The following is a 20,758-nucleotide window of genomic DNA, read 5'->3' as shown; positions in this document are numbered from 1 at the left end:
GACATGTAATGTTGTTAAGTTGTGTACTACTGTTTTATGGCACCAGCCATGCACTAGATGGCACTACAAGCTGCTGATGTACACAGGGAAGCAGTAGTGACTCAACCCGACACACAATGGCCATGTTTTAAAGGTTGCCAAGGGCTCTTCCTTTCCCAGAGGCAAGCACATGAGAATGCCACTCTGATGATCCCATAGAAGGCTGCTCAGACGTTAAACCACACTATTTGAAGAAAAGTACATTACAAAAATAAAGGTGTAGGTGCCTAATTGCTGGCGTCTGAAATTTCTTTTCGCTGAGATGGAGTTAGGAGACAAAAGTAACCAACTATGTATGTGTGATTTTAGAGTCTTTAGGGCCTGATGCACGTAAAGGCAGGTCGCGAACAGTGGGCGCAATAGTGCACCATATGTTTGCGACCTCCCTTTTACTTTGCAATGCAACCTATGTTTAAAGAGGGGGGTTGCAAAATGTCAGTGGTGGGGGTTTGCAGACCGACCTGCCTAATGGTTAATAATGAGACAGGTCGCTATTTTCAACTCCCTGTGATTGGTGACAAGAACATGGATGGATGGTGGCCTGCAAGCAACAGCAGACCACCCAAAAAAGTTTAGAATTCCCAAACAAGAGCCGGTGCAGCTGCAAAAAACAGAAATGTTTCCCTTTTTGGGAAGACATTAATTAAGGAAGAAGTGGTAACCTGAATCATGAATACCACAGAGGAAGCTTTCTGCAATTCTTGTACCACCTCCTTTTAAGAGTCGGTAACATTTCCATCATTGCAATTGCAACTGCAGTCACTGCTAATTGCAATTAAGTGGGGACGCCTATTTCAAGCCTCCTGTTAACTGCGATTTCGAATGAGTCGCACAGCCATATTGTTATTCGTAAAAGCTTTTACACACATAATTAAGGTTTGGAACATTAATGAACAGACATTTTGCAACCGCAAACCCTGTGATTTTTTAAATTGCAGGGTTGGTAAATGAAAAATTATTTACTACATCTGCCTCAAGTGTAACATAATCAAGCTTGAACACATCTATGTATAGTTTGTCCCAGTTTTGACTAAACTAAAATTCTTTACTGACACAAGCAGTGTAAGAGCACACCTAGAAGAAGTAAAGCAGAATGTAGGATCTTACATGCTACAAATAATACTAATACTAGTTGACACGCAAGATGCAATAGTATCAACTCAAAAGCCCTGCATTGAATCCCTGGATATAGGAACAGTATGTGTATTTGAGACTCGCCTGTGACAATTAGACCATAAAGATAGCATAAGTACAAGCACTAAAACATTTGTAATCAATTAGTATTTTTGTCTGGCACTATATCATTCCAGGTAAGAGGCATCATTTGCAGATCAGGATTTTAATAGCTGAAATGTGTCACATGTGCCACAGCTGTCCGACTGTTCAACCTTGAACAAGTATGACGACACCCTGGTTCTACCCGAATTCTGCTGTATGTTGATTAGATGTGATATGGTAGATCCAAAGCACCGGCTCCTAGTATATGTGTGCTGTGTCCCTCCTTCATACACCTTCTGATTATGTACCCTTTCTCCTGATCCACCCGGCTGGTGGTGTGTAAGGAAGTCAAACATTTTACTGTGTTCAACCCATTGTCTTGATCTTGACATCACATATTTTACTGAAACAGTACCAATGATTTTTTTTTAATGGACAAACATTTTTATTTCCCCATTATTTACGACTACTTTGGAAACACAAGTAACAGCGATTATGCCGAAGTATATACCAATCAGGATTCACACATAATTGTACCACTGATTAATTTATGATTATGAAGATAAATTGTATGCTGATGATTAAATGATGCAAGTCACATACTTCGACTTGTTTGAATTGGAAACTTCCTGGAGATTGAATGTTTATAAGTTAGTAGTCGATGTATTGGTCCTGATGAAGCAACTTCCTTGTCGTGAAGAATATGTTGTACCCTATTCTCTATTGCTGATAAAATCGACTCATATTGAGAGGTATCCTGAAATAAATGGGATTAAGATTTATTAATCAACAGGCAGTCCTGCGTTATGTGATTTGCTGAAAACAACTTCAATAGGAGAGAGAAGACTTGAAATGACCATTTACCCTTCTGACACAGTCTGTCTTTGTTTCATACTCTGTCAGTGCCAAGGAGAAGGTACTGTTTTAGTTCTTGAGGTCTAACCTGTCTCACAATAAGAGCCTTTCCCCCTATTCTGGTTCATGATGCTACCCTACACCATTGACCGTGTGCTTCCCGCTCCCCGTTTGGACCCTGCACTGCCCCCCACCACCCTAACTCCGTGCTGACCAGGCCTCCTCCATGGGCTGGCCATTACTGCTACGCTATCCACAAAAAATCGATTTCTTTTTATCAGGTAGTTTGCGATGAGCCTTTCAATATTGAGCAGCTAGAATGACTGGCATTGCCAATGCTTGTTTCCGTGGCGTGAAGGGTTGGTGACTCAGACTGTAAAGGGTCTGCTGAGATATTTATAAGGTTAGGCTGTACTTGTTCCGCATTCCAGCGTGTCTTTTGTTCTGTCAAAATCTATCACGTTATGCAAACCAAGTGTGAGACAAAGAACTGTGTGGTTTGACCCCCGGTGTGTGGTTTTCTTACGAATTAAAATTCCTTAAACATGGTTTCCCTCTGAGATTCGCGACCCCACATAGTTCTGAGCCCCGCGCCGGAGCCGGGCTGCACATGTCGTCATCAGCTTCCTGAGCCTCTGAACAATACATCCGGGCTTCCCAGCCCGTGGACAGAGCCTGGCCGAACCCCACCCTATTAGGAAGCGGGGGTTCTGAAAGGACACCAGAATGTATGTCTGCAGAGATTTATGATTATTAAACAACAGTAGCGAGTTTCTGAAAATGCGTTTTCTCCTTGTGAAAAGGGACCAATTGAAGTAAAAGGTTTTATTCTATTTAACAAGTGTGCTTATAGTTGCATATTTTCAGTTGCATGTGTCCTGTGGTGGTTGTAGGGAGCTGGTGTTAGCTGTGCGTCTCACCACTGAGGTTGAATTTTCCAGTCTATATCCCCTGTTCGGTAGTTATGTTTTCTGACTAGGTAACTCAAAAAAACGACCCATTCTGGCAAAAAAAAGAAGTTCATAAAACGATATGTTTCCCTCTTGGTTTAGGGTTTATGGTAGCTGCATTGACCCAATTTACACCATTCTGTGAGTAAAAATGTCAGCTCTTTATTGGCATAAATGAATGATGGGCAGTGAACCACGCTGCTATATAGGCATGTCATGCTTTAGTGACTTGGTTCATAGATTTCAGGGCCTTCACTTTTTTGAAGTAAAATAAAAATGCCAACGTCTGTTCCCGACAGAGAAGTACTTCTTAAAGAACAGTACATTTTTTATGGTAGTCAATATTTAATCTAGCACACGCGCATCACCTTCTCACCAACTTTTCCTTTTGTCACAGAGACCCAAGAGTTTTATATATTTTTTGTTTACATTTTATATAGGGTAGCACGAGGAAAACAGCGGCTGAGTGCTTAAATAATAGACCCAAATGTGGAGTGGTGGCAAAGCTCTGCCTTAAACCAACTCCTACTACACCAGGGCGGCTAAACAAATAAAATGTTTTTTAAGAAATCAAAACAATTCAAGTTCGAGGATGAGGCTGAAGATTCTGGCAAGGTGCAGGTACTTTTGCACTGTGCTACACTCACTCCTGTGTTATATATTTTGCCGGAAGCTGAAGCTCTATTTTCCTGTGTCGTCAATGAATATTCGTTGCTGATTGGGTGGCACTCTTGTCAATAAAAGCGCTCGGAAAGGAGTCTTTCCAGATGTCGGTAGCAGCGCCTATGTACCATGGCAAAGGGCCAGGGTGACTTTCAGAGAGACTAAAGATGGGCATATCTATCTCATAACATAACGTGCATTTGTGAAGCCACGTACAGCCGTAGGCATCTTGGCGCCGAATAACAGATGCTTATTCAGCCACTTTAACCCCTGTGCAAGTGATGCATAATGATATGTTCTGAAACTGTGCACCAGCTTCAATAAATGTGCAAGCCCATCATTCAATAGAATGGCTTGCATTTTTGTGGGAGACTGCTATTGTGTGCATCTTTGCACATCTCACCTCTTAAGAATATGCCAGAGTCAGATATACTCATCGGCTACTCTTCAAATGGTGCAGGGATGAAGGCCTGCTGGAGACAACATGCCTCCTGTACTACAGAGGTCTGTAGTTTCCAGAGGATTGCCCTTAAAGGCGTTCTGGAGGCAATATGGGCAACATGTGAAATGCGCACCACCCAGATAATGGCAGACCGTAAGCATTTTTCTCCCTTTAAGCTCCGTGAGGCATCTTCTGTGCAATGCGGGAGGGGGACAGATCTGAAGGGAAGAATCTCTAAAGACTGCTACTCACTTTATTGGAAAATCTGAAAATAAAAATGTCCAGGCTGAATGCTAAAATATTCACACCTGGGGAAGATATCACAAAAGGGAAGTGGTCCCTGGTAGATGGGTAGCAAGTAGCGCACATGTTTGGGAAATCCAGAATCTTGGACTAACAGCCAAAAACAGGATGTTTGCAGTCTGTCTTCAATTGTTCTCAGGCATCAGACTGTACAGTGTGAAGGGCTGTGGCTTGAAGGCGTAGGAAGAGGAACATAAAGTGACCCATGACACTCCATATTAGTATGTAGTCGAGGGGAACCATTGCTGGATCAGTCTTTGCTGAATTGGGCCAAGTTAGACAATGCTGTGAGCTAGAAAAAAAAAACAGGATTGTGAAATTAGAAAGGGAATCTGCCTGCATAAATGGATATGTTTGTGCACTTATATGTGGCTTAGCTGCAGAAATGCCTTTGAGTCTCAGTTCCTCTATGATCAGTAGAAACAATTCTAGAACCCGTTATGCAACTGAACTGAGGACATAACCAGATGCTTTGTGTTAATGACCACAGACAGAAAGGGACACAATATGGGGTGGAATGAGTTATCATTGGCTTAGATGGTGCTACTGTTAAATTACATTGCACATTGGTATGCACTTGACAAGGTCACTGGGCCATGTTTATTTTTCTAAAAAAACATAATATTGGCATTTAGATCTTAATTACATATCAGATATCACGTCACAAGTGATTTTACAAATATACACGAAACATCAAAACACCAATACATCTTTACAATGGGAAATCACATTAAATGCTGTGTTTTATGTAATATATATGCTGTTTCGACCAGGTACACGGAATTGGTGGAAATTTGCCGGCTCCGCGTTACTCCTGTAATGTGGAGTTCCGGCCAAATTCCATTAATCGCCGCATGGCAGAAGTTTTTCTCATGCGTCGCTCCAGAATGGTAAGTGAGATTTTGCATCCCCTAGCATGAGCAGAACATCCAGCGAGATTTTTCCAAAGCCAGTAGTCGCGGGTGGTCGCGACCGTTCAGAGTCAGAAGGCTGCTGCTCAAGCAGAAAATCTAAAGCACAGTGCAAGCAGTGCGACGTTCCTATTTTCGCCTGTTGGCAAAACTCCGCACACTGGCGCAGAGTTCTTATGTCATTTCACAGAATTTTGTGGAATAAAATTCCACAAGTTCCATCCACCCTACCAGGTACATCAGTCATCTGTTCTATATCTTCCCTGTCACCCCTAATTGTTCATTAATAGGGGGGGGAGTTGCCAAAGAATCTTATGAGTTCAGCCCGCATATTTCTTTCTCCCTCCCTCGGACTTTGTCTATTTTTTTTAGCAGATTTGTTTCATAGACTCATGGACTACTTAGTCGGCAGGCATGCACCTGTCCATATTCAATGTCCAGGCCTTCATTTCAGCGCTTCTAATTTTTCTCCACCTTTGTGCAGTGCCCCCCCAGCCACCATTATTGCTAAATTACAGAATGCCCACTGGCATCTTGTTATTGTGATATCTTTCCCTATCCTTAGTTTTGCCAGATATGCTTGCAATAGGTGATTGTCCCCCAGTGTCTGAGCAATCTGGTTCTTAATTTTATTCCAGAGTCGTAGCATACGGAGGCTTTCCATTTGTACCTTTGTAAGGGTCCCTTCTGATTGCAGCCCCTGAGGCCTCTGTTGTCTCATAACTTCCTACATTTGACTAATTATACTTTCTTGTACCAGGTGCAGTTCAGGATCTTTATATGCACGAGTTTGAAACCAATCCTATTTGCTACCTCTCTCAGATGTCTGCAGGCTTCGCTATTGCCCTCATCATCCAGCGCACCTATATCTAATTCCTCTATACTCCTTCCAATGTGCACTATGAATTAATGTTCTATTTATTTGTGATGTGGCATGTCTTTGGAAGGAATGGCCAAGGACTCTACGTTCCAGCAGAGATTCCTCCTGTATGTCTTGTGGCAACAGTGCATATCTTCAAAAGGTGTCCAGGCTGTATGTATTTGGAATGTGGGTATTTGCCCGTATGTACTCCAAGTTCAGTCTCAAAGTCTCAAACTCTTTTAAACCTTCCGACCTCTACACATCTACTTTTTCAGAAATGACTAATAAATCCCATTTGCTAAGGCGTTCCAGGTCCTGCACGTCCGGCAATGAGCTAAATAGCCACAACGGAGCTTCTAGTGCAAATTGATCTCTCTGTTGCAACACTTGATTAGAGGTCTGCCAATATCCCCTGTTTTAGATTGATCTGGACAATGCGTCTGTATTTGTTTTCCATGCAGGTCTCTTAGGTAGCCTCGAGGGTCTAATGCGTGCCCATCTGAATTGATTTCCGGGTTGTGATTTATATGCCAGTTAGGCATTGAAATTTTCCCATCATTTTGAATAGGCCCGCTCTGCCCAATTTGGGCAATATTTTACTTGTAGTATTAGTTGACTAAAGTGGTCTGTAGGACTGACACTCATTGTTACTTGTATCTCTTTGGGAGCCTGGCTTTTCAGTGAAGGACTCTGTTATTACATTTGACATTTAACTGCATGGATTGAAACAAAGATATTGCAGGCATTCATCTACTCACAACATTGTAACAGCAATATCTGTCAAAGCCAGTAGGTCTGGCTTTGGCTGCCAGCGTTTTGTTTTGTCTTAATTCTTGTAAAACGTTATAGTTAGTAGGGCTGCTGACCTGCAACAATATTAAAAAAGAAAACATTGGCTAGAAATAAAAAATATATTTTTGTTCTTAAAAAGCACACATGGCTATAGTAGTCCTTGGCTCTGGGATGAACTTCTTTGTATGCAGATGTACTCCTTGTGAAAGAGCAGAATGCGGACACTCATAGTGAAGTTAGCCATGGCTGACCAATTGCCCCCTTTGCTTTATGCTTCATCGAGCCGTATTAAAGTGTCAATGACATAGCAACAGACCAATCGAATTAAAAAGGCTGGCTGTAAACCCTTACAAGTTAGCATAGTGTGTATATAATGTTAGTTAAATCAACAGGTTTTGGTTTATACCAGACCTACAAATATGCATATTTGTTTTCAATTCTATCTATACCACCATCTAGGAGCAAATGTAGAACTAATTATTAATAAAAAAAAATTAAATAAGAATGAATCAGTGTTTTGGGGAATAAACCATCTCGATTCATCTGTCGATATTGCTTTGCTGTCCGGACAACAACAATTGGAAATTAAAATTTCCTGCTATGTGTGCTGGCACCCTGTGATGACGATGGAAATGCTTCTACTTACTGCAATAATGTACTTTTTGGCGCTTTATCGTAAAAGCTTTGTGATGTAACTTAAGAAACGTACACAATGTATACCTCAGAGGAAGTAGGAATTCCATGTTTGAGTACTTTTGCTTGGGGTGTAATTGCAGAACACAAAAAGTATCACATTTATTCCAAGGTGTGAAAAATATATAGTTTTTGAAAAATAGACCAGCCATCAAAATGATAGATTAGGATTTTTTTCATGCCTAATTGGCATTATATAATTTGTATTTTTGTAAAAACTGTTCAATCAATCAGTTGTTTGTTAAGCGCGACTACTCACCTGTAAGGATCTGAAGGCGCTAAAAACTGTTAAAAACGGCATTCTCTTCCTTTTCACATTTAGTCATTCATCTGGCAAGAGATGTGGGGTATCATAGTTACATGGATATGTTTCATCATATGTTATGTTGTGCATAGTATAGTTATCTGAGTTTTGACACAAAATTCTGCTGACATGCTTTTGCTTCCAGTTTGTTGTGGTGCATTTCCGCAGTGATGCCCTGAAAGTTCTTTAATGCAGTTTGATGACCACTCTATATTATTTATTTACAGCTGACTACCACAGCAGTGGAAACCCTGTTGTCAACGGGTGGAAAATACACAATACTGCCAAAAACAAGTGGTTCGTATGCATGGCAAAAACACCTGAAAACAAGCAAGAATGGCTTGAAGCAATTTTAAAGGAGAGAGAAAGGCGAAAAAGTAAGACTTTAATTTTTACCAATTTGCTGGTGCTTCACTTTGTGTGTATTTTAATGACCTGTTAATGGCAAGATGTCTGTTTCTAGGACACGTTCAGGCACTGTAGGGCATTGTGATGCAAATGGTTAAGTTATGACTTCCATGCCAAGAGAAGCCTGGGTATAGCACGCAACTAGAAAGAGTTAGGGGTGATTATCTTAAAGTTGGGAAGAAGACTCTGGCGGTGATACTTCTGACACTTCGGAATAAGGCTTCTAAACCTGGGTTTGGCATTTGACCAAAGAATATGTTTAATCTTGGGGGACGTCAGTTCTGTATTTTTGGTTTTAAGTATGGGAAAATGTGTTACCAACTAATTATGTAGTGTATGCAACTTCGCATTCTGTTTTCTAAAAGTGTGATTCCTATTGGACCAGAACCCACATGCATAAAAGTACTGTTCTGTGTAAAACGTTTCATGTTTGCAATGCTTATTATGCAATTGCAATGTTTTCTGTAGCGTGTTGCAGAGTTGCTGGGGGGCAAGGTCTGGGATTTTATCAATTAAATGAAAAATAAAATGTCGGTCCAGTGGTTTGGAACATGATATTTTGAGAGACTGCAATGAACATCATTTTCTTTGAGATATTAGTAGAGTCGAAAGTAAATTTTATGAATGGCTGGAACATGCTAACGAAGGTGAAGCTTGTGCTGTTAAGAGCTGTAGTGAAGGGCCAACTGGTAACTTTCCAATAACTTCAGTTAGTATCTTCAACAAGTGTCACCACACCCGGAGTGAAGTTGGGTTCGAAAAAAAGACATTACATTAAAAAGTAATTGTGTTTAGAAGGATAATAAAAGTCTTGTACAGCTTTGTGGAATAGAGGCAACACAAATACAAGCTTTTGACAGTGTTATCTGCAATATAGGTCTCTGGGACAACATTTGGGATCACACATTCAATTCCCAAAATTATTTAGTCATTTAAAAGCAAGTATAGTGAAGACAGTTTTTTCAAACAGATAAGTCCTGTTAGGCGCTGGCCTTCATCAAGTCAAGGTAATTGGTTATCTACATAACTCAGTGTGTCAAGTGCATTAGTAAAATAAGCAGTTAATCATATCAAGCTAGGAGGCCAGTAGAAGTATCAAATCCAAAAGTGATATGAGCTTTGGAGAGTGGGCTTATCATTTCTAATTAAATCAGTTTCTCGTCCAGTCCATGACTGCCTCTCCATCTGATTCTTATGGTCTAAAGGCAGCATGATTGACGTTTTGTATATTGCAACAATCATGAATAATGTTGCCTTACAGTAGATGGAGTGCTAGGTGCCAATTCATGGTAACATTTTCCCATGGTAAGATATACATTTGGCCAGATGTTACTATGATGCTTTGCTTTCTTAAATAAAAGCCATAAACATGATAGAAAGACTACTCTGTCCTTGGTGATATATACAGAGGACGTGTATAAACCTCATAACCAATATACACAGGCTGCATAAAATATTAAAGGAATATTACTTGAAGCACATTGTATATCTTTTCATTGGATTTATGTAACTACAGATTGCTAAAAGTTCTGATTTCTATACCACCCTTATTTCAGAATTCATGGTTACTTGTTGAGAAACATATTAACTGATACTTTATTGAATCATTAGTTATTTCCATGCACAACATTCGACTTTTTAAGAACGTCTATACAGATAGGCATTACAACTGTTTTGTACTTAGCATTATGGAAAAATGGCTTTTATACAGCAGTGCGAACAAACTAGTGCCCTCTCAAATCACAAAAGTAATTTGAAACTGTTACTGAGTTAAATTATTGTAAGAACCATAGTGCTATTTATTGTGGTTTGCTCTCTGATACGCTTTTGCAGATTTGAGACTTGGGATGGAGCAAGATACCTGGATGATGATATCCGAACAAGGGGAGAACCTTTACAAAATGATGTGCAAACATGGAAACCTAATCAAAGACAGAAAGAAAAAGCTGACAACCTTTCCTAAATGTTTTCTTGGCAGGTAAAGTCTTAACATACATAAACAACATATCCCTCTGTATATAAGCATTTTTTGGACTATAGATTTGTACCTACATATGTATATTGCTTAGTGTAAACATGTTTAATAATAATGTTTTAAAGATATAGATATTCGTTAGTTCTGCTTAACAAATGTACCTATTACTTATAGTTATATTATTCTATGTTTAATATGTATATAAGTGACTGCATAAATAAGCAAATCTTTTGTCATAAGTATCTACAATTGCTTTACTAATGAATTAAAAAAAAAACCCTAATACCTTAATTTAATTAATAAATTAAAGTACAACAACACTTGAAAGTCTGAGATTATTAAAAACATCTTTAATCTACAAATAATACCTTCCTAACACTTATATACCTTTCCACGTACTTATGTATCCTTATATGTATTTGCTTTGCTTCTAATTCAGCATATGCAAGGCATTACCCTATATATCACCTTATATTTCTCACGATATATCCTCTACCTCCACTCTCTCATTCATCCCAAACCCTATACCACTACTATGACCCCCAAAATAACCCTTTCTAGACTCTTCCCTCCTCTACCCCTCCTTGCATCATCTCATACATCTTTACTATTCAGATCTCTCAAACAAACCTTTCTAAACCTTTTCATCTGACTCTTTCCCCTCCACCTCCCCTTTACTCATCCAAAACCCCCTCCTATTGCTATAAACTCCATTAAAAAAGAAAAAAAAACCTTTGACAGAGCTATCATTTTTTTTCTCATTCAATTCCTCCTCCTGGCTCCCATGTCTCCTAAATTCTTAAGCAGTTGTTTTATTGTGAGGTTTCCCACTCACTTGGCATGCCTCATATCCCTTACCTCCCTGACTTCACACACAGGCGCATATTCTCAAGGACCTTTCGCCGAGTTAACAGCACTTTATTGCAGTCAAAGTGGCGATAAGTTTATCGCCCCATTCACAAGCTGGTGTTAACAGCCCATATCACCAGTTTACCTGCGATAGCAGCCGCAAAAAACATCGGCACAGATGACCCCCACAACGATCGCTAATGAGATGCAGAGTAGGCGTACCTGTTCCAAAAGCTGCGACAACACGCCTCCGCAACATTCTCAACAACTAGCCAGATCGGCGATAAGAACCCAAAACAGGCGATAAGGCGCGTTAGCAGCAGGAAACTAACACCTGCTCTGACCTGGTGTAAAGTCGGATGGCAGCCTGGACCACAAAAGGGAGCCCAGCCCAGAGCCACACGTAAAGGGCACAGATGCCATGGAGCCAACGATCAGCCCAGAGCCACACGTAAAGGGCACAGATGCCATGGAGCCAACGATCATGCAGCTGGGAGCCCCTACATGGCCACAACACTCACCTCCACCACCCCAGGACACCCCCCAAGGCAAAGACATGCCACATCAACTACACGAAACATGTACCAAATAATCAGCCTGATGTCGCACAATCACATTTGGTGACATGCATGTGCTGTCACAAAAATGATTACCAATCGAAAATGTATTCAAATAAACACAGAACAGAAATGAAGACACACGGCAGCTCTCCTGGGGACAATCTGTAGGTCACAGCCTGCAAGACAAAAATCCAGATGAGAAGGTGTGACTTGTGCTCATCAAAGAACAGAGAGAGAGCAAAGGAGAGAGAGATACAGAGAGAGAGAAAGAGAGGCAGAGAGAGAAAGACGGACAGAGAGGGGGAGAGAGAGAAAGACGGACAGAGAGGGTGAGAGAGAGAAAGATGGACAGAGAGTGGGAGAGAAAGAAAGACGGACAGAGAGGGGGAGAGAGAGAAAGACGGACAGAGAGGGGGAGAGAGACACAGATAACAGAAGAGATGGACAGGGAGAGAGAGTGCCAACACTGCACACCCAGGCCTTACCGCTCACCTGCTGCCAACAGTGTGCCTCCAACCACGTGCCGGTATGTAGTGCAGTTCACCAGGTCCCAAATCTGAAACAGATCTGTCATCTGAAACAGAGTCCAGATACATGAATGGCAAAGTACATACAATTGCACACATTTATTTTTATTGTTTATTTATTTATTGTTTGGGTTTGTAGAGCGCGACAGCTACCCCTAAGGGTTTCCCGGCGCTAAAATTGAGCAGCTAATGAGTCAGGTAGACGCAGATGCACTTACTGGTCAAAGAGCCAGGTCTTAACGGCTTTGCGGAAGCGAGTGTGACTATCCTCCGACCGAATGATCAGGGGAAGAGAGTTCCATAACTTAGGCCCCAGATAGGCAAAGGAACGGCCACCCATTCTGGAAAGTTTGACCCTCGGCACAGAGAAGAGGATTTGGGAGGAGGATCGGAGGGAACGGGTAGGAGAATACAGTTTCACCAGGGTCTGAAGATAACTAGGGGCCACCTTATGTCTGATCTTGTGCATGCAGGTAAGCGCCTTGAACTTCGCACGGTTTTCCACCTTCAGCCAATGAAGCTCACGAAGATGGCTGGATACATGGTCGGTTTTACGGCAGCCGCTAAGCAGGTGCGCAGCGGTGTTTTGTACCAGCTTAAGGCGGCGCGTGACAGCCTTGGCCGCCCCCAGGTAGAGTATGTTTCCATAGTCCAACCGGGAGGTGACCAAGGCACTCACGACCGATCGCCTGGTACCCACAGGCAACAGCCACAAGATCTTTCTCAACCAACGTATAATGGTGAAACATGTGGATGATACCTTGTTTACTTGGCCCTGCATTGTCAGATCCCTATCAATAACAACACCGAGATTACGAACCTGTTCCACAGGTGCTGGAAGGGGGCCGAGTTCAATAGGCCAATGCCTCGAGGTCCATAGGTCGGGTTTATGCCCCAGGACAAGGACCTCGGTCTTACCCCCATTCAACTTGAGGAGGTTATGGTCCATCCACTTGGCAATTTCACCAAGCCCAACTGAAAGGAGAGAGGTGGAGGCCTTGTCAGATTTAGTGAGCGAAAAGACTATCTGCAAATCGTCGGCGTACGTAAATAGGGTGAGACCGACGCTATCTGCTATGTGGGCTAAAGGGGTGACATACAGATTGAAAAGAAGGGGGCTAAGAATAGAACCCTGAGGGACACCGTGAGGTTGGGGATAGACATTGGAATTAGAGGATTGGGAAAAGATTTGAAAAGTGCGATCAGCAAGAAAAGAGGCCAACCAGCCTAGGGCCGATCCTTCCACGCCCATGGTGGCTAAGGCGTCCAGGAGAATTTTGTGGGAAATGGTGTCAAACGCCGCGCTGAGATCGAGTAGTATCAGCGTGGCCGTCTCCCCTCTGTCAAGCAGAGAACGGAGTTTCTCTGTAACACCTAGGAGCGTTGTTTCTGTAGAGAAACCAGACCGAAAACCTGACTGCGTGGGGTGGAGCAAGTTGTTAGAGGTAACAAACTGGGTAAGGTGACGATGAATGTGACATTCAAGCACCTTAGAAAAAACAGGTAACAGTGAAATTGGGCGGTAGTTCGAAAGAAGTTCGGAGTCAGCAGAAGGCTTCTTAAGGAGTGGCGTGACCATGGCGTGTTTCCAGATGGCCGGGACTGTGGCCGTCTTAAGCGATAGGTTCAGTGTGGAGCAGATTGCTGACAGTTGCAGGGGGTTGAGGGACCTAAGTACGGCGATGGGTAGAGGATCCAAAGGGGAACCTGATTTTATTTTGCAAAGAATATCGAGGAGGCAATCAGACTCTAGATCAGGCCAAGTCAATAACGGGCAGAGGATAGGGGCCGTGTGACGAATGACCTCCTTGTGTAGAGTCGATTGAACCGTAGGATTATGTCCCAGCTTACAGGTGGAGATGTCCTGGTGGATCTTGTCCACCTTATTTATGAAAAACTGGGCAATGTCGTCACATCTTCGGCTCGACAAGGGGGGAGCTTTGGCAGTGGTGAGAGACCCTGCAAGGTTTTTGACTAGGCCAAACAAGACTTTGGATTTGTCAAGGGCCTCTTCTATAGACTTCGCCACGAAGTTGGCCCTAGTAGAGGCACAGGCTGTGTGGTAGATTTTTAAAGCACTTCTATAGACAAGAGCTGATGGCTTAGAGTAGTCTTTGCGCCAAACGCGCTCCAGCTTCTTGCAGCGGGATTTCTCGGCCTGTAGCGTCTCTGTATACCAAGGGGCTGGAGTCTTGTGAGGCACACCCTTCTTTAATGAGAAAGGGAGACAGATGTCAATGGCAGTTTTTAGCCAGGCGTCCGTCGAGGAGGCAGCGATTTCCGCATCCACTGACATAAGCAGTTCAGCGGGAAGGTGGGATGCTAACACTTTGTTCAAGGAACAAAGGTCCAATTTTTTCCAAGCCCTCTTGCTTTCCGCATAGATATCATTGAGAGAAACTTGAGTAGTCCTGGACGTGATCCTGAAACGGACCAAAAAATGATCGGACCATAGGACGGGAAAAGCCGGATAGCAGCATGTCAAATCAGGCAGATTCGAGAAGATGGGATCTAAAAGATGACCACCTTTATGAGTGGGGCCGGAATTGAGAAGGGTGACATTCATTGCCTGACAGTCGGCAATCAAGGTTCTGGCTGCAGGGGGGGCGCTAGAGGGCGCACAAACGGAATGGCCGCCTGATTGCGTGGCTCCCATTACCCTGATACAATAATCCTCAATTGATCCTTACTTGCTGGAGGGCTATCGTGCCCAAAAGTGGCTGCACTTGTGCCGAGACTCGTTGCCTACACTCGGTCCAAGTCTGGGACCCCTGGGGGCACGCGCGAGCTGGTTATCGACCGCGCAAGTTTCACCGGCACTGCCCCTGGGTCTGCTGTGCTGCTGTGGCTGGCCACGCTCTACTGTGCGAGACCGGTGCTTCTCCTGAGGCGGTGGGCCTCGAACGCTGACAGGCTGGCGCGCGCGGCAACTTCCTTCTGCCGCACACTGACAACCCGCCCGGCACATCGGACTTCTGTGCGGACGCCCGGAGCCCCAAGGCTGCCTGTTGCCCTGAGCCTGGCGGGGACACTGCGGCTGGCGGACAGACGCTTTCGGACCTGCAGCACGAGTCATCTTGCCCATCCCACCCCACCGCCGGCGCCAAGGTACTGTGCCCTACTGTAGTCGGCTGGGCTGCTCTGCTGAGGCGGGGGTATTCTGGCCTGCTCTCCGCCGGGCCTGTGGAGGAGGCTCCTCGCTGCGGGGGTGCACCTTACCCCCCGCCCCCTCCTGTACACGGGGCGCTGAGTGTGGACGCGGTGAGCATGGCCCCGGGGGACTGCGGAGAGGGGGCATCCCCGGAATTAGACTTCGACGGGACCGTCGACCCCCGCTGCCCCGGGCGGTTGTGGGCTTTGGTGGGACTGCACGCACAGCTGCTCCCCATCGTCCTGCACTCGTTATCACGCTGATTGGAGGGCCACTGATGCCGCTATGATCCTTGCTGTTGTTGTGGTAGTGGGGTACCTCTGGATGGCTCCATCGGCCTGAGGTACAGACTGTTTTGGGCGCACGCTGGTTCTGACCCCCCGATTCGCGCCTACCACGTGGACAGCCTTCAACTGCCTCTGGCTAGGCCCGCCTGTGGCGCAGTCCTGTTTGCCTATTGCCTCCCATTCGACGACACGCTATCTCACGATCTCGCCGAGGTAGTCCCCAGATAGACATAACCCACTGGAGCACAGGTTTGAGAGGTGTGGACCTAACTCTCCCCGCTATTCATAGTCGGGCTATACTGAGCACTACCCTGCTTGACCGGAACCTTCCTCCCGGACTGGAGAGACGTGAGCGACACGGGGGCACGATGGTGCGCCCTGAGAACCGTCAGACGAAGATTAACTTTGACAGTGCAAAGAAAGGGTCCAAGACCGGGACTGTGGAGCCGGGGCCTAGCGGTGTGGATCCGGCAATGGCGCCCTCCCCTTCCAAGGAACTTGATCTACACCGCTTGCTCTCATAAATGCGACAAGGATTCGCCACGGTGGTGGAAAAAGTGGACAAGATGTCCTCTAGGATGGACGCTTTGGTCCATAAAGTGGACCAGCATGAAGAGAGGCTCACTACAGCGGAGCAGCGTATCTTGGACAGCGACGATATCACCGCCTCCCATACAACCCAACTAGCCCGCATGGATAATCTACTTCGAGTAATAGCAGCAAAGAATGAGGACTTGGAAGCTCGAAGCAGACGCAATAACATCCGCGTCACGGGCGTTCCGGAATCCACAGATACTGGGCGGATGGAACTGTATGTGGAAAAGATCCTCCGGGCGTCGATAGGGGACGATGCCTTCTCCCCTCAATTTATTGTGGAAAGGGCGCACCGATCGCTGGTACCGATTCCTAAGCCAGGAGCACCACCCAGGCCGATTATCGCCCGATTGCTCAATTATCGTGACCGAGACGTCGCACTGCGGGCTGCCCGGTCCAAGCAGAGCCTACATCACAATGGAGTCCCCTTCTCAATCTATCCTGACTTCACTCCTATGGTGCAGGACGAACGCCGGAAATTTCTGGCTGTCAAAAAGAAGCTGAGGGAGGCACAGCTGGATTATGCCCTACTCTACCCGGCGAAGCTGAGGGTGACACACCAAGGCAAGCAGAGGTTCTTCACCAATCCGCAGAAAGCTGAGGACTACTTGAAGGAGATTCGCAGGGCACGGCAATATAACCGGAGAGACAATGCAGACCTCGAGGACGAATCAGCTCGAATGGACAATGATGAGTGAGGCGAGACCATCCTCATAACTCACATGATTCCTAGACTTTCATTGTTGCCTTCTTCTTTAAACCTGGTGCCAGGTCGCTTACTTTCTCTGCAGCCACGGGAGACCACGAGACCTCTCCACTGGTAAAGTATTACAGGAACCACTATCTCTCCCAGGCCTACTCCAAGGGCGGTACAGTACAGTAGGCTATTGGGTGGAGACGTTGCTGCGCGCCCTCGCTGCTGTTTTCCCCCAATGGGTTTACCCCCTTTATCTTTTTGTAGACACATGTTGTGTCTGTTAGGGAAGGGAGGGGGGAGGAGGGCCATGGACATGGGTGGCTGCTGGCATGATTGGGATGCAGTAGTGGGAGGGGGGTTGAGTTCTAACCTTGGGGTGGGAGTTTGGTTCTGTGGGAAGCTGAATCGGCTGATCATGAGACGAGGAGAATCGCATCACTCAAGAGACTTTGTTGGACTTTTATCGACTAGGGCATATCACACTTGTATACTGAAACTCGGATATGTCGGATATAGGGTTTGATGTACGCTTAAATTGTATGTCATGGAATATACGGGGTCTTAAGAATGCTAGGAAATGTCGCAATGTGATTGCATATTTAGAACGTCATAATGTTCAAATAGCCATGTTACAGGAGACACACTTATCACCACAGACACGCTCCACCTTTGCAAGCAAATGAGCCACCACTCGTGTCTTCTCTTCTTATTCTACTTATGCGAGAGGAGTCACTATCCTAATAAAGCGCTCTGTGCCCTTTCAAGTATGTAGTGAACTGATTGACGCAGAGGGTCGGTATGCCCTGGTGTGGGGACGTCTTGGTCGTGATACATTAATTAACTGCTATGCCCCTAACTCGGACATGCCTACATTCTTCACTACACTCTGGGGGAAAATCCTGGATGTTGGCTCTCGACATATCATATGGGGGGGAGATTTTAACCTAGCACTGGAACCTCACCTAGACAGGGCGGATGGGGTGTCCCATTACAAACCCAGGGCTAGGGAAGCGCTGGGTGGACTGATCACAGAGGGTGATCTTATAGATAGCTGGAGATATCTGCATCCCCACCGAAAAGAGGGCACACACTTTACTTCCCTGACGGGCACATGGGCACGACTGGACTATTTCTTTATCACTAGAGAGATCTGTGCGGGGGGTCACTAAAGTGGGACACCTCCCGAGGACATATTCAGATCATAGTCCCGTCCTGATGCATCTGCAAATACCTCGGTGGGACACTCCTAGACCACACTGGCGCTTGCAACCAGCGGCCCTTCTAGACACTGTATTCCGCACTGAACTCGGAGAAGAGATTGCTGCATTCTTTCCCAACAATAAAGGTTCTGTTGACTCTGTTGACAGTATCTGGGAGGTATTTAAAGTAACGGTGAGAGGATATTGCATATCGAAGAGCTTTGGGGTCCTGCGCGATATCCAACGCACGATCCGCAAGCTCGATAGTGAACTGAAAGCATTGGAGGCTCGGATGATAGAAGGTGACACCCAGATGTTCATGCGGAGTTTAGAGACAAACTAACGCAATACGAGGAGGAAGCCGATAGGGAAGCCAAATTTAAAGGGAAACACTGGCGAGCGAGAACATATTGTGAAGGGGATAGACCGGGCAGAGCCCTGGCACTGTTGACGAGATCGCCCCGCACTGATAACTTGGTTTTAGAATTGTCCACAGAGCTAGGAAGCACACTTAGAGACTCTGATGACCTGCTTATTGCCTTTGTTTCGCATTATCGTACCTTGTACACCACTGCTACGACCTCAGGCATACCATACGAGGATTTTTTGGGTGATGTGGCCCTCTGCTGGCTTAGTGATAGTGACAGGGCCTTCCTTGCTGCCCCCTTTGAGCTCGATGAAATTCGAGATGCCATCATGTCCCTCCAAAATGGAAAGGCACCCGGCCTCGACGGGCTCCCTGCGGAGTTTTTTAAAACATACATCGACATTATGGCCCCTGTCCTCCGCGAGGTCTTTGAGGAATCATTGGCTGACGGCCTCCTTCCTCAATCGATGCGCGAAGTCGTAATTACATCTCTATTAAAGCCTGGTAAGGACCCCAAGGTGTGTGGCTCTTACCGCCCACTTTCGCTCTTAAACTGCAATGTCAAAATATTGGCGAAGGTGCTGGCTACTAGACTATCTCTATTAATGACCCGGATTGTATTGCCAGAACAGTCTGGATTTGTTCCGGGCCGCTCCACCTCTCACAACCTGCGCACTCTGTTTTCCCTATTACATACTGTAGATCCTGCACTCCCTGTCACTGCGGTCTTCCTAGATGCCACTAAGGCCTTTGACTCTGTTGAGTGGCCGTATCTGTTTACCGTACTGGCACGCATGGGGTTCCCTACCCTGTTCATCTCGTGGGTCCAGTTACTATACGCACGGCCGACGGCAAAAGTCCTGATTAACGGCCGTCTGTCCGCTTCCATTGATATTTCTAGAGGCACCCGTCAAGGGTGCCCCTTATCCCTACTATTGTTCGCAATAGCTGTTGAGCCCCTGGCCTGTAGGAAACGCCAACTGCACCGTGAGAATGCGATCCGCTGCTTTCAGCGTCAAATTGATGTATCATTATATGCGGATGATATAACACTATTCATCAAACACCCTGCGAGTAACCTTAATCCCCTACTTAGAGAGTTTGTTGCCTTCGGCGGAATGTCCGGGGGGTGCATATTAATTGGGCTAAGTCACAGTTCTACCCGCTTACGGAAGCTGTTCTGGATTTCTCCCTTGACTACCCCCTGGAGTGGTGCCACTCGGAACTTCGGTATCTAGGTGTCCAAGTCTCAAGTGACAAAGATGAGACGCTACGCTCAAACTATGGTGTGGCAGTCACGAGACTAACCACTCAGGTGGATCGCTGGATATCCCTCCCCCTTTCCATGGCGGGAAGGGCGTCCATCATTAAAATGGTGGTGCTCCCCCGATTCCTCTACCTTTTCCTAAACATCCCGTACTACCCGGGTGCCTTCTTTTTTAAAACATTGCAGTCAGAGCTCTGCCGTCTGTTTTGGGGAGGTAAGAGCCCGCGGTTGAAATGGTCCGTTCTGATACAACCTTATAATAAAGGGGGTTCGATATTCCTGACTTTGAGTTTTACTATTTATGCGCTCAAGCGCATTATGCCTATCATTGGATGGTTCCCACCCCTTTTATGCCTCAACTGGCAGTGGAAGACTGGATTGCACACCCTTTCCCCCTCAACGAGCTTTTACATTGCCCATCATCGGATATCACTACACCATATACCTCAGTCACGTGCACAATTGAGGCCTGGCGCCGACTGGCTAAAAAAATTGAACTGCGCCCTACTATATTCGATATACAACCTTTACAACGCAACTTTTACAACGCACTACCATTACAACGAAACTTTTACAACGCAACATCCATTACAACGCATGTATTTACAACGCATGACACTACAACGCACACCACTACAACGCATACCATTACAATGCAGTCATTACAACGCATACCATTACAACGCATAGCATTACAATACATTATACCCTTACACTATCCAACACTTACCCTACTGTTGCACCCCCTGGAGTTAGAATAGTAATTTTTACCCCTACACTATCCAACCCTTAACCTACTGTTGCACCCCCTGGAGTTAGAATAGTAATTTTTACCCCTACACTAT

General features: G+C 45.2%; 1 protein-coding gene across 1 annotated transcript in view; it reads left to right on the top strand.

Moving 5' to 3' along the window:
* The window catches only part of PREX2 (phosphatidylinositol-3,4,5-trisphosphate dependent Rac exchange factor 2), a 1,276,790-nt gene that overhangs the window by 416,949 nt on the left and 839,083 nt on the right, over window positions 1–20,758 (top strand). Inside the window, exons 10-11 of the mRNA XM_078687188.1 lie at window positions 8,260–8,409; window positions 10,274–10,418. Of these exons, the coding sequence (XP_078543314.1) occupies window positions 8,260–8,409; window positions 10,274–10,418 (295 nt within the window). The remainder of the gene's footprint in view (window positions 1–8,259; window positions 8,410–10,273; window positions 10,419–20,758) is intronic.

Source organism: Lissotriton helveticus, chromosome 4_1, assembly GCF_964261635.1.
Source record: "Lissotriton helveticus chromosome 4_1, aLisHel1.1, whole genome shotgun sequence".
Classification (NCBI taxonomy): domain Eukaryota; kingdom Metazoa; phylum Chordata; class Amphibia; order Caudata; family Salamandridae; genus Lissotriton; species Lissotriton helveticus.
This window is presented reverse-complemented; position numbering and strand designations above follow the sequence as displayed.